Raw genomic sequence first — 15,644 nt, forward strand, 5'->3', positions numbered from 1 at the left:
AGTACTGCCTTAACCCTCTTGGGCATGGAGTTCACCAGAGCTTCACAGGTTGCCACTGGAGTCCTCTTCCACTCCTCCATGACGACATCACGGAGCTGGTGGATGTTAGAGACCTTGTGCTCCTCCACCTTCCGTTTGAGGATGCCCCACAGATGCTCAATAGGGTTTAGGTCTGGAGACATGCTTGGCCAGTCCATCACCTTCACCCTCAGCTTCTTTAGCAAGACAGTGGTCATCTTGGAGGTGTGTTTGGGGTCGTTATCATGCTGGAATACGGCATACTGATCATGCTCTGCATATGAGGGAGTGTGAGAGCGATGACACCAAATTTAACACACCTGCTCCCCATTCACACCTGAGACCTTGTAACACTAACAAGTCACATGACACTGGGGAGGGAAATTGGCTAATTGGGCCCAATTTGGACATTTTCACTTAGGGATGTACTCACTTTTGTTGACAAGTGTGTCTTGCCTACAGTCTAGCATGGTGGTGGGAGTGTCATGGTCTGGGGCTGCATGAGTGCTGCCGGCACTGGGGAGCTACAGTTCATTGAGGGAACCATGAATGCCAACATGTACTGTGACCTACTGAAGCAGAGCATGATCAGTATGCAGTATTCCAGCATGATAACGACCCCAAACACACCTCCAAGATGACCACTGCCTTGCTAAAGAAGCTGAGGGTGAAGGTGATGGACTGGCCAAGCATGTCTCCAGACCTAAACCCTATTGAGCATCTGTGGGGTATCCTCAAATGGAAGGTGGTGGAGCACAAGGTCTATAACATCCACCAGCTCCGTGATGTCGTCATGTAGGAGTGGAAGAGGACTCCAGTGGCAACCTGTGAAGCTCTGGTGAACTCCATGCCCAAGAGGGTTAAGGCAGTACTGGAAAATAATGGTGGCCACACAAAAATATTGACACTTTGGGCCCAATTTGGACATTTTCACTTATGGGGTGTACTCACTTTTGTTGCCAGCGGTTTAGACATTAATGGCTGTGTGTTGAGTTATTTTGAGGGGACAGAAAATTTACACTGTTACACAAGCTGTACACTCACTACTTTACATTGTAGCAAAGTGTCATTTCTTCAGTTTTGTCACATGAAAAGATAGAATCAAATATTTACAAAAATGTGAGGGGTGTACTCACTTTTGTGAGATACTGTATATATATCACGTGACGTGCTTAATTGCCATGTCGCTTGCTCATGGCAGGCCTATAAATAGGCATGATATTACCCAAGCTTCAGATGCCAGTCGCGCGCAAGGGCACTCCCATAGTGTTATGCTAAACTCAACGTCTTGTTCCCTTCTCAGGGAACAGGGTTATATGCGTAACCCAGACATTCAGTTGTCATTTCTAATGGTAGACATGGTCTGGAGAAACCGAGAGCGCGAGAGATAGACCTGGTGAGAGAGTGACACAGCATGCGTCCTGATTGGTCTCTCTTTGTGCTAACTAACCTATCAGTTTTCTTGGGAGGCGCACGACCTCTCTCTCTCTCCAGTTTATCTGTCAGTTCGGTTCAGTGTAGTGTCTGTAGCTTCTTGACAGTGTTCAAATAAAAAAAGAAGTTCAAAATGCACTTTACTCCAGATTCCACTAAAGTGTACCCATGCATAATAAGGGTAAAAAACAACAACAATGTAGCTTGCTGTACAGTTTGCAGCAGTGATTTCTCAGTTGCCTATAGTGGGTTAAATGACAGTAAAAGACTTGTTGAGGTGGATTTAATAGGTGTCATTCGTCCATTAGCACGGCTAACGTTATTTTAACTGCTATAAGGAGCTACTGTATTGATGTCTAGGCGATGAGGTCAAACTCCCTGTGGACATGTGTAAAGTAGTTATGGAATTAAAAAAAAAAATCACTCCATGAGTTGAATAATACAGTAATATAAAGCATATAGTATAATATAATACGAAACAGTATTAGTCCATATTTAAGTGTCACATTTTCTGCATATATCAGACTTAGATTAGGTGAAATCACAAAAACAAAGTATATGTAACCTATTACATAAGACAATAAGGATAAACCTGGGGGGGGGGGGGGGGGGGGGGGGGGGTGCTTTTATTTATTTTTGCAGGTTGGGATGTCTGATACCAGGAAATAAAAGCTGAAATTTTAAACACACACACACACACACACACACAGACTTTTTGGGCGTTTCCATCATTCGAAACTTCTTGCTTGCTTGAGAGGCGCATAAACAGTGTGCGTGAGCGCATTTCAGGCTCCATTACCGAGTGAGGAGGGGGAAAATCCCATTCTTTCGAGCTGAGTCACGACTGAGTCGAGCTGTGAAAGAGAGAGGGAGACAGAGAGAGAGAGAGAGAGATAAAGAGAGAGAGAGAGAGAGAGAGAGAAGAAGAAGAAGAAGAAGAAGAAGAAGAGAGAGAGCTCCGCACTGCGACGCGTTTTTCTCCGTACATTTTCATCGAACACGAGCAAAGCAGCCGGAACTTTGAGCCAGAGCGGATGCGTACTGTAAGCTCTAAATTGTTTTTGTTGCATTGCCCGCTATCTGACAAGTAAAGTAACCATTTAAAAACCGTGCAAGAATGTCGGAGAAAGACACAGGGCCGAGCTCTTCAGCAAAGGAGCAAGCAAGCGAACCCAGAGAGAGCCAGAACCCTGAAGCCAAGGGAATAGATGCCATGGGCATTCTTTGGACTTTTGGCAAATGTCTCACAGCTTTGTTGCCAGTTTACCTGGCCGGATATTACCGAGTGAGCAGCAGTCTGTTGGTGTTTGGACTCGCGCTATACTCGGGGTGGAAACACACTCGGGAAGCCAAAGAGGCGAGGTTGAGGTCCGCCATACAGCTGCTGAACGAAGAGCATGAATCATCCAGCGGCGTGTACAGAAGCCAAAAAGACCTACCTGCTTGGGTGAGAACGTTTAATAAAGCCGAACAAAGAAAACCAAACAAAAGTATTGCGAGACATTTCTGCGTCTGTGAGTGACGTTGTAACAAGCTACTGCATTTAGGAGTAAAAAAAAAAAAGAAAAAAAAAGGAGTCCTTAACCGTTAGACACATGTGCTGCCGCTAGAGTCCTCACGATCAGGTTATACTCTTTCCTTCGATCATCTGAAGGATTTATGATTAACAGCAAAACAAAACTAAATCTAATATGAAACCTATATATACACCTAATTACCTATTATGAAATCTAGCATGCAGGATGTCTGTTGAACTACTGTACTAAAGAAGCATTTAGGGGGAAAAAATCCTCATAGGCTACTATATATTTTGACTATTTAGTACAGTAGTATTCACTAATATTGTACATGCCACAATATTAAATATGGTAGCGTGTGCTAGTGGTGATTTTGCCATTAACTTTGTTAATGAATTCATGGGCAACATGTGTAGAAAATAATAGTCCCCCACCCTATCCAGAAAAAGAGGTTTGCTTTGAGCAACTAAATGGCCTACTTGCTAACTGTCCCTCACTCTCTGTCACTGTCTCTGTGTTCCAACCCCCATCTCTCGTATTTTATTGATCCTGTTTTGGCAGTTCATGCTGGCCTTTTCCAAATGTCCTGACGTGTTTCTTTGAGGGCGGGTAAACTTCCTTCTGAGCAGATAGGGGAATATGCCCATTATTTTATCCATAAAAGGCATGTTTCTTATAGTAATGAAAATTTTAGGTTTAGGTGGCTATGGAAGAGCTGTGTATTTGCTACAACCACTTCCTTTCTCACATCTTTTCTGGTGCAGGTAATGCCATATGACACATTTATTACTCACAAACATTTGTCTACCTATGTCCCACAGGTCAATTTCCCAGATGTGGAGAAGGTTGAATGGCTTAATAAGGTATGTCACTCTATGCAGTTTTATGAAATATGTGTTTACTGCCTTTAGCAGGTTTTAGTGGTTACATGGAACCACAAAACCATAACTTACGCTATACCTCTGGCAGAAGAGAGAAACTTGCTGCGTCTCCTAACCTCTCACAATATTTTTTTAAAATAAATATACAGCATCTTTATTTTGGTCCTTTGTTATATAAAACAGTTGTATAAGTCAAGAAAACCTTTACAATAATAAGTTTAAAAAAACAAAACAATGAAAGTTCAGTTTTTCTGCTCCCCTGTACAGCTGTGTGTCTGGAGAGGTTTAGTCAGAACAGGAACTGCATGTAACCCTGCCTAAAACCAAATGCTTGCCTCAAGAAAAGGGGCAACTAGTTCTGTAAATGCCATCAGTTTTGCCATGTGCACACACACACACACACACGCACAGCCACTTCCTGGCATAGATATGTTTTGCTCGAGATACTTTTCAATTGAAGAGTTCACAACCTGCTACTGCCAGAATTTTCAAATTAGCATTATATGAAAAAGGAGGGCCATGGAGAACACACACCATTCCACTGGCCAGAAGTCAGTTACAAATCTGCTTGTTTTGAAGCCAGGCCTGTGCTCTAAGAATAGAGAAATCACTGTGTAACAAAAAATGCATGGCCAACAGTTCCTGAGTTTGTCTACAAGTTGCTCTGGACTCATTCCACTACCACACCCAGTGAGTATGTTAACCTGTGTTCTGTTCAATACTTGGAAATGTCTCATAAAAACAATAAATGTCTCATTATCCCAGGCCATGTATCAACAGTTCTGATTTTAAACCAATACAAGTGTAACCCTTTGAAAGATATCCAGACTCCTTCAATGTTTTATTGTCTTATAGATTTAATTTAAGATCGATTAAATTTACTTTTTTGCCATCTACACACAATAGCCAATAATGAAAAAGCGAAAATAAGTTTTTTGCAAGTTTGTTAAAAAGCAAAAACTGAAAACCTCTCATTTAAAAAGGTACTTATTAGAGCTGTTATTTGGTACTTTGTAGAAGCTTTGAGTATTTTTGGGTAACTCTCTACAAGCAAACCTGGATTTGGGCAGTTTCTCCCATTCTTCCTGGCAGATCTTCTCAAGCTCAATCAGATTGTAACTACAGTATGAACTGCCATCCTCAAGTCTCTTCACAGATATTCTATAGGGTTAAATTCTGGCCTTTAGTTGAGCCACTCAAGGAGGTTCACTTGTCCTGAAGCCACTCCAGCATTGTCATGGCCATTTCGTATGGTTCAGGTCATTGTCCTGCTGAAAGGTGAACCTTCTCCCCAGTTTTGGTTTGTGTGCACTCTGGAGCAGGATTTCTTCAAGGACCTCACTGTATGTGGCCTCATTCCTCCTTCCCTCAGTTTTTGAGATGGTTGTCCTACTGGCACATTAGCCCATCTCTCTTGAGGACAAAATAAAATTGACAGAAACTGAAGGGTTCTGAATAAATTCGAAACCCACCGTATAAACATTTGTGTGGGCAGACAGAATTTGTTTGATATTTACTTTCATGTGAGTAATAAGTCCAATAAAGACTAATTCTAGTCCGCTAATTAACATTACATATGTTTCACAGTAGTTGTAGAGGGCGGGATGTTGGGTTGCATTCCCCCTCACAGCTCCTGGGTCCTGGGTTTGATCCTAAACTTGGGTTACTGTATGTGTTTTTCATGTTCTCCCTGCGTTCCTGTGCTTTCCACTGGGTTCTCCAATTTCCTCCTGTCCAAAAAACATGAAGGTTTTGATTGGCTATGCTAAATTGGCCCAGTTGTGAATGTGTTTATGTGCATGTGAATGGTGCCATGAATGAATAAATGAATTAATGTAGTTTTTAAAATGTAGACATTTTATTATCATGTGCAACATGATATGGACATGGAGCAGACCTGCGCTTATATTAACTGAATAAAGTAAGCTTAGCTTGTTGTTTCTAACTCCAAACATTTCTGCAGATTACATTTCAACCGATAGATGCATGGAACTGTCCTGCTCACCAACATACCCTAGTTTTTTTGGTAGAATTTTTCTCTCTGGCTGCTCTGGCCTTTGTGGATATATGTCACAGAGAGTTGTACATCATCCTGCCCAGTGCTCACAACCAGCAACCCCCTCCTCTCTTCGTAAAATTTAAATGACCATTTGCAATCACATGATGTTCTTACAGTTAGCTCTAAAAGTCTGAGGTCATTATTAAGAACTGATTTGATGCACAGAAGAGACTATCAATATCATGTCAACAGACATCAACAATATCATGCATGTGTTATTATTTGAGCGTTATCTGTTGTCCAAAAATATTATTCAGATATATTTAAATTTAATGGCAGGATTTATGTAGCAGGAGGAAAGAAATATATAATTACAAATTCAGTTCACCAAAACCACATTAGTTCTTTAATAGATGTGTATATAACTACTATGGCTGCAACTAACGATTATTTTCATAATCAATTAGTTGGCCAATAATTCTTTTGATTAATTGGACAGGGAGGGGGCAAACCTCCAGTACCATCGTTTATTTAAAATAAAATGCACAAACTGAGTGTTACAAAATAAAAACTTCAGACTGAAATTTTACACAACTGTTTGTCCAATTATATAAGACTGAAAAGAACCCAATACACACAGACACACACCAGAATATATATTATTAATTTAGGACTGTAGTTTAATTCAGTGCTTTTTGTGCATCCATAAAAAGTTATGCATAAATACTTACTTGCGCTTCCACTGTTTATCACTGTGTCTACACTGCGAGTGAGGAGCAACAGGGCCTCGTTACTAACAGATCACTTCCGTTATAATAAACGACAGAAATAACACTACAAGCATGCAAATACACTATATAATGACAATAAACTGGAATTAAACTAAACTTTTTAAGCAACTTGCACCAGTTTCCCCTGCCCCTTGCACACAGTGGAACATTTTGGATATAAACATAAGTTTGTGCTCGTGCATCACTGTCGTGTTTCCGTGCTACACAAACTCCACTTTATAATGTTTGATCTTCTTCAGGGTGTTTAATATAAAATGCCCACTGCCTTAGAGGAGTTGGAGGTCGCACACTTTCTCCTCAGTCACTTGACGATTACGCCTCCGTCTGATGGTGACTGAGGTCATGTTAAGAATAAAAGATAACCTTGACATAAATGTTAAACTGAAGAAAGTCATTGTCAGTGACTCTGGGTATCTGCTAAAGCTAGTGGCATCACATTATGTGGGTATGATGTCATGCGCCACTAATTAGGAAGCGTTTTTTTTTCCGATTAGTAAAAAAAACGCTCGTGTTCTATTTGAGACGATATTACCTTTCTAAAATTCACACACTAGGCCATTGGTTCTCAACCTTGTGTGAGCTCTGGACCCCTAGCATATTTCGAACAATCCACAAGGACCCCCTCACTCCACAGTAATTATAGGCTATATGTTAAACATTCATTTCTATATATGTTGCTTTATTTTATTTATATTTTTACATTAATAATATTAACATTGGGCATTTAAAATTGAATCAAAACATTTCAATATTTTATTTTTTACATTTTATTGTTGGTGTGACATTTAATTTGACTCTCTGAATTATCTTTTGTTTATTTTATCCATCAGTACGACACTTTAAATTGTCTACCACTCATAGGTTTTTTGCAAATTATCATTTCATTTTAAATACATTAAAAATAAATTCATTTATGAACGATCGTCAGCTCAGCTAACGTGATATTTGTGAATGCTCGCAAATAACCAAATTGGTTCATTTTAAAAAATCTCATTTGAATATATGTTGATACATTTAACATTATTATGTCTTATACACACACACACACACACACACACATATATATATATATATATATATATATATATATATGTGTGTGTGTGTGTGTGTGTGTATAAGACATTATTTAAACATTATTTAAACATTTTTAAAAACCTCCAAACCCCCCCTTTTTAAAATACTGCACTAGACGGTAGAGTACACAGTGTATAGTGTAAGTGTACAGTACTTCTTTTGGGACACAACTTTAGTATTTACTCTCCCAAGCGTGTTTTCGGAATAGAAGTAACATAGTATATTTACCCCGTGCAGCACGCAGACCAACTAATCGATAATGGGATTTGTTGACAACGATTTTCATAATTGATTATTATCGATTTTATCTATTAGTTGTTGCAGCTCTAATAACTACACTGTACAGTTCTCATTCTCACTCATTCTCTCCATCTCTCTCTCACTCTCTCTCTCTCTGCAGGTCATCCAGCAAGCATGGCCATTTATTGGTCAGTACTTGGAGAAGTTGCTAACAGACAGCATTGCACCATCCATCCGAGCATCCAGTGTACACCTGCAAACCCTCAGCTTCACTAAAATTGACTTTGGTGACAAGGTTTGTCTCACTACTAAGGGTTTTCTTCAATTTTACTATTTTCTTTTTTAGAATAATAATGAAGACATTAACACTATAAAATAATGTATGGAATTAAGTACTGGCTGTGAAGTGCTATATATATATAACAAATAAAAACTATGTTATATTAGATTCTTGATGAAATAGGAATAGCAATTTTTTTCTTAGAACGTTGTAAGGAACAATGTTTATTACATTTTTACATTGCTTTAGTAGACAGTGGTAGCTAGATTTTCCTACGGGATGTTTGAATGATTGATCATCTTGATTTATAATTACTGAATTAATGGTAATAGAGAGCACAGCATGTCCTCCTGAAGTTAAAAGGAAAATAGCTAAATTAATGCTCGGTCAGATAATTGTGGCAGAGTTTCTGTTCTTCTGCTGATAACAACTCATAAGCACATGAGGATGAAATTTGGTCTTGATAAACACACTCTATGCATGTCATGCTCAAGTTTTGAGTGAGAAGGCATTCGTATCCATGACTCCATGGACCTATTCTTTAATTTCATAGATTCAGAATCAGAATCACTTTCATCGCAAAGTACTGTGGGTGTACATGTACAAGGAATCTGTCTCGGTGTACTGGTGCTTAACAATAGCAGTAAAATACAATAAATAAAATAATATTAATAAGATAAACGAGAGAAAGTTATGAAAATGAGAATCATTAAAAAATATATCAAGCCATGTAAACTATGAGCATAAATATAAAAATATAAAGATTTAGGAAAATAAAAATAAAAGACAACTGTACATTAGTGCAGGATGTGCAAAAGTGGGTGTGCAAATGCTCACAGTTGTAGTAAAAAGGTGCAGTATAACAGTCTGAGTTGTGTGCGTTAATATAACACATATGAAACAACAATGTGGGGTTTTTCATTAATGTAATGTGTAATGTCCTTGGAGATGGATAAGAGACCATGGTAGTTCCTGAGTATTGTTAATGAGGCTAGTTGTGAATGGAAATAAACTGTTTTTTTGGTGTGAGGTTTTGATCTTGATAGACTGCAGCCTTCTGTCGGAGCTGAGTGACAGGGGTCAGCCATAATCTTAACTGCCTGATTTAGGGTTCTGGAAGTGTACAGGTCATGAAGGGGTGGCAGATTGCAGCCAGTCACCTTCTCAGCAGAGGGAATGACATGCTGCAGTCTGTCCTTGTCCTTGGCAGTGGTAGCAACGTACCAGATGGTGATGGATGAGGTAAGTATGTACTGATGGAGGTGTAGAAGTGCTTCATCATTGTCCTTGGTAGGTTGAACTTCTTCAGCTGCTGCAGGAAGTACATCCTCTGGTGTGCTATTTTAATCAGAGACCTGATGTTCAGCTCACACTGGAGGTCCTGGGTGATGATGGTTCCCAGGAAGTGGAAGGAGTCTACAGTATCGACTGGCGAGTCACACAGGATGATTGGGGCAGGTGGGGCTGGGTTCTTCCTGAAGTCTACCAACAGCTCCACAGCTTTGAGATCCAGTTTGTTGTGACTGCACCGTGTCACCAGACGGTCAATCCCCCACCTGTAGGCAGACTCATCCCCCTCAGAGATGAGCCCAAAGAGGGTGGTGTCATCCGCAAACTTCAGTAGTTTGACTGACTGAAGGTGCAGCTGTTGGTGTAGAGGGAGAAAAGTAGAGGAGAAAGAACACAGCCTTGGGTGGGGGGAGGGGGGGGGGCAGTACTGATGGTCCAGGAGTCAGAGACATGTTTTACCAAGCTCATGTGCTGCCTCCATGATCCACCTGCACGTGGAATCAGGCACACTCAGCTGGGAGAGCTTGTCCTGTAGCAAAGCCGGGATGATTGTGTTGAAAACACAGCTGAAATCCACAAACAGGATCTTGGAGTAGGTTCTTGAGGAGTCTATGTGATGGAGGATGATGTGGAGGGATGTCAGAGAGTCATACTTGTGGTGAGGGAGGAGGGGGAGGGAGCTGTTGATGTGTGCAGCTGTGGAGAGGCCCCAGCCCGTAGGATTAGGAGTTGTTTGTTTAGTTATTGGGAATCACTACAAAATATTATTTATTGGTAAGGACAAATTTGTTTGTTCTCACTACAAGTGGGCATTTGGACCATTTTAAATTCACTCTTTGCATTCCGTCCTTGCTTTACTAATTTGTCTCATTGGGTACAGCAAAAAAGGGAATAGTGGTTATTCAAGTGTTCAAGGAGGTAGAATAAATGCTTAGAATTACATAAATTAGTTGTGGTTACGATATAGACAGACCAGCAATAACATTAAAATCACCTGCCTAATATTGTATAGGTCCCCGTTGTGCTGCCAAACTAGCTCGCATGGACTCCACAAGACCTCTGAAGGTGTGCTGTGGTATCTGTCACCAGTATGTTAGCAGTGAGGTAGGGCCTTCATGGATCAGACTTTTTTGTCCAGCCCATACCACAGTTGCTTGAATGGATTGCGATCTGGGGAATTTGGAGGCCAAGTCAACACCTTTGGCATGTTCCTCAAACCATTCCTGAACAATATTTGTAGTGTGGCAGGGTGCATTATTCTGCTGAAAGAGTCCACTGTCTTTAGGGAATAGCGGTGCCATGAAGGGGTGTACTTGGTCTGCTACAATGTTTAGGTACATACATGTCAAAGTAACGTATTCATGAATGTCAGGACCCAAGGTTTCCCAGCAGAACATTGCTCAGCTCATCACACTGCCTCCACTGTTTGCCTTCTTCCCATAGTGCATCCTGGTGCCATCGTGCCCCATTTAAGGAATGCACATGCACCAGCTGTCCACATGGTGTAAAAGAATCATGATTCATCAGACCAGACCACCTTCTTCCATTGCTTCCTGTTCAAGTTCTGATGCCCACATGTCCATTGTAGGCCCTTTCGGCAGTGAACAGGGGTCAGCATGACCAGTCTGTGGCTATGCAGCCCCATATACAGCAAGCTGTCATGCACTGTGTGTTCTGAAACCTTTCTATCATAGCATTAACCTTTTCAGCAATTTGTGCTACAGTAGCTCTTTTGTGGGATCGGACCAAATGGGCTACAGGGATCTACAGTGCGACCATTTCACTTGCATTTGCGACTGAACTGTACTTTGTGCGACTGTGAAAAAGTATATAGGTGCTACTAATTCACCCAATCACATCCTATACGAGATTATTCAGATATATACATACATATAACGGTTGTTTTTTTGCATTCAGCCTGTAAAATTAAATGAAAATATAAAATTTAGTTTATCAGAAAGTAAATTAATTTGTCATGGCTCACACTATGTTCCTAAATTCTGTCATAATTGTCAAGCTCAAGTTTTCTCATGACTATTTGTGCGTTATATTGTGGCACGTTAACGTTACTATCTCTTAAAAAAACACTAAATTCAACCGTGCTCCTTAATTTTTGACTATGCTCCTAAATTTTTGTAATTAGGAGCACTTAGAGCACATTTGCTCCCCATGTGCTCTCCAACCTTGGACGCCCATGACCCTGTTGCGAGTTCACTGGTTGTCCTTCCTTGGACCACTTTTGGTAGGTACAAACCACAGGGAACACCCAACAAGACCTGCAATTTTAGAGATTCGCTGACCCAGTTGTCTAGGCATCCCAGTCTGGGCCTTGACAAAGTCGCTTAGATCCTTATGCTTTCCCATTTTTCCTGCTTCCAACACATCACCTTCAAGTGAACTGATTGTTCACTTGCTGCCTACACTGAAGACATTTGTGTTTGAGTCAAAATCTAAATACGAGATGATAGATCAGAGTTTCAGCTTTCATTTGCTGATATTTAAATAAGTTCCAAAAATATTGGAACATGCGACTGACAGGTGTTTCTTCTGGTCCAGCTATGTCCTATTATCTTGATTGTTTAATACTGTAGCTTGGAGGGCGTTGTGTGCTGCTCTGCCTACTGAATCCTGCTCAACTATCCTGTTTCTACTTCACTGCATCACAGCTGGTGCTACTTCCAGGGATTTGTTTGTTTGTTTATGTGGCCATGTGTGTTTTGTTTATGTCTTATCTCTGCCTCTGTCTTGTCATTGTCTGACCCCTTAATGTGTCATGATTACTCTCACCTGTTTTCAGTCCTTCACTTGATTAGTCTGTGTATTTAAGCTGTTGTGTTTCTTTGTTCCAGGGTGAAGTAATAATTTGTTCTAGGGCGAATGTATTCCTGCCTGACTTACCACGCCTTTCTATGTGTTTTGTTATTCTGTTTTTCAATCTTGTTCTGCTTCATGGTTTCTCGATTTTTGGATTTTGTCTTGTTTATTTGGTTTGCTGATTATATCTCACATTTTGAACTGTTTTCCGGTTTTTACTATAAACATCACTTGCAACTCCAACTGTCTCCTCTGCACTTGTTATCTACAGTAGATCTCTAAGTTCTAAATGAAAGCTACTAGTTTTAAGTAAAACCATCCATCCATCCATCCATCTTCTATACCACTTATCCTTTTCAGGGTCACGGGGAAACCTGGAGCCTATCCCAGGGAGCATGGGGCACAAGGCGGGGTACACCCTGGACAGGGTGCCAATCCATCGCAGGGCACAATCACATACACACTCACACACCCATTCATACACTACAGACACTTTGGACATGCCAATCAGCCTACCATGCATGTCTCTGGACTGGGGGAGGAAACCGGAGTACCCGGAGGAAGCCCCCGCAGCACGGGGAGAACATACAAACTCCGCACACACAGGGCCATGGTGGGAATCGAACCCCTGACCCTGGAGGTGTGCGGCGAATGTACTAACCACTACGCACTAACCACTTTATACAACATGAATAGTAGCATGGTTTCTGGAACAACATTTTTGGTCTCATATGCAAAAATCTGCATATCCATGTTTTTACAGGCTATGAAGGTTGTAGGAGTGAAGGCTCATACCGAGAACGAAAAAGGACATGTACTATTGGATGTCTACATCAGGTGAATCTAAAATGTTTTTATAACAATATTTTTATATTTATAAAAAAATATTTAATAATTATGTATCTGACTGCACAGTGAGAGGTAGGATCAGTGCAGAATTTGGCAAAAGAAAAAGTTGCAGTATCCTGAGCACATGACCGTGTATCTAGTTGTATTATAGTGTAGTATAGCATGCATTGAATGTACAGAACAAGAAAAATAATAGGTCTTGCATATCATGTTTGTAGAGAGAATGGATAGAAAAAGTGAAGTATTGGATGAAATAAAGAATAATTTAATGGTTTATACTGTACTTAAGGATCATTTATGCCAATATTCTACTGAAATTTTACTCTTTGCCTTTCGTCTCTCCCTACAATTCATTGTCACTTCTCTATTTTTAAAAAAAAAATTGTGCCATCTAAATGAAGTTTCAAATCATCTTCCAGTTTAACCTCCAACAGCTTCATTTCATTTTTGTGATAGTTCTGGTTTGGTTGACTATTATTGGGTGTTTTCCAAACCCTAATGCTGCTGGATACATGTTCTTGCTCAACCAATACGTTTGCTTCATAGACAGCACCACAATCTTGCACAATGCATAGTTGTGCTTTTGCAGATGTGCATGTTATATTAGAAATTTGTCAACTGTGAGTCAGGAACCATGAGACTAGTGTAGGATAGCAACACATTAACATTAAATGTTAACTACAGAGATGTAGGCATTTTTAGATACATTGAAAATGAACTTAACATGGTGTATTCACAGTTATTGGACTGTTTTTTATATACATTAAATTAATTGATGTATAATCAGTTCATGGTTGCACATTGTTTAAGCCATTTTTTAAATCATAAATATTTTGCTTGCTCTTTTAATTGTATCTCTTAGTCTTGTATAATCCAAGCACAGAAGGTGCTGAAACGCTATTGTTTTTGCTTTGAGTTTTTTCCCGCATCCCCTAAATCATGCATACCAAACCGTAAGTCAGAGAGACATGAAATTTGGTCAACAGATCCCAAGTCAGGCTAGTGAGATGACCTAATCGGCCTAATGGTGGCACTAAAGCATTGTTATAATTTTTGCTGTATCTTCACAAACTTCAAAATACTCAGTGAACTTCAATAATTATCAAAAACATGTTGAGACTTTTAAACAGCACAAGATTCGGAGGATATCTGCAAAATTTGGGTCGTCGTCACATAAAGGGCATGGAGGTACAGTCAGGTAACTTTTTCTCGGGAACCATAAGTGTGATTGCACTAACATTTGGTATACAGCACAGACTTTCTGCTAAAAAATGTTGGTGCCAGCCAACATGTGTGTGAGGTTGAGAGTTGAATAATGCGAGCAAATCAGAGTACATGTTACAGGAGAAGCATTTGCGAAAAAAAATATTTGCACAGTCACAGAGATCTTATCTAAGTGTGCAATTGCGAACGCACTTTGTCTAACATATGTCTGCTTCGTGTTTATAGTTTTACCGGACAAGTTTCTGATTTTATCGGACATTTTTAATTGTTAACGGACAAAAAACAGTATTTACCGGCTAACGGAAACTCTGATACAACGTCGTTGTGCAAACCTGTAACAGATTTTTGCCAATTTCCCCCCTAGTTGGTCTTGGACAATTCCCACCCTTTGCCTTGAGGACATTTGGCACTATTTACTTCCGTACTTATGCAACAATTATAGCGCATCTGTGAATTTGCAGCTCACTGAGTCGAAAATGCTGCTTCTAGCTTTAATTATTATTATTCTACTTCTCCTGCTCTTGAAGTCTATGGCAGCCCATAGAACCATACATAGGAAAGTTATGGAATTTAGCACACAGATAGGGGACAGTCTGAGATGTTACCATAGCAAATTTAGAGTCACTATCTCAAATCCTTTAGTGCCACCAAAAGCCCAAAATTGCACTTGTGTTTATACTAATAACTTTTAAACTGTAAGGGCTAGAAACAAAAATCTTTTCCCCTCTGATTCCTTGGCTCGTGCTGAGTCGAGATGTCATTTTCTGTCATGAAAGTTTTCCACCATTTTGAATTTTCTTTAAAAAACTTCTCATAGACCGCTTGTCCGATTTTCATGAAAATCATCTTCAGACCATGGCGACCAAAAGATACGGAATTCAAGTTGATTCGTCAAACTCTTCTTGAATAACGTGCAAACAAATTCGATGATGAGCATGCTGAAATGGACGTGTTTTAGCATATTCAGACCAAATTTAGTATATGTCATAGCAAACATTACCTGAGAGTACTTGCGCAGTTTCGGAACATCACCACTTAGTGATCACGACATATGAAAAAAGCATATGTTTGCTTATAACTTCTGAACGGTTTGTTCCTGAAATTCTTCTATGTCGGCCATATTTGCTTTTTTGTTTTGAAAATCAGTATGAGTCATTGGCACTATGCCCTGAAGGTATTTAAAAAGTTTAAGGACCACCTTGTGGCCTGTTTAGTACAAGCTTCTGAGGAGGT

The 15,644-nt window shown here is 40.0% G+C and overlaps 1 protein-coding gene across 1 annotated transcript in view; it reads left to right on the plus strand.

Annotated features, from left to right (window-relative positions):
- The first annotated feature begins 2,219 nt into the window (after positions 1-2,219).
- The window catches only part of esyt1b (extended synaptotagmin-like protein 1b), a 98,561-nt gene continuing 85,136 nt past the window's right edge, over positions 2,220-15,644 (plus strand). The window contains exons 1-4 of the mRNA XM_053636218.1: positions 2,220-2,899; positions 3,791-3,832; positions 8,115-8,249; positions 13,102-13,175. Coding sequence (XP_053492193.1) covers positions 2,570-2,899; positions 3,791-3,832; positions 8,115-8,249; positions 13,102-13,175 — 581 coding nt within the window. The 5' untranslated portion in view covers positions 2,220-2,569. The remainder of the gene's footprint in view (positions 2,900-3,790; positions 3,833-8,114; positions 8,250-13,101; positions 13,176-15,644) is intronic.

This window comes from Ictalurus furcatus, chromosome 11 (assembly GCF_023375685.1).
Source record: "Ictalurus furcatus strain D&B chromosome 11, Billie_1.0, whole genome shotgun sequence".
Taxonomy (NCBI): domain Eukaryota; kingdom Metazoa; phylum Chordata; class Actinopteri; order Siluriformes; family Ictaluridae; genus Ictalurus; species Ictalurus furcatus.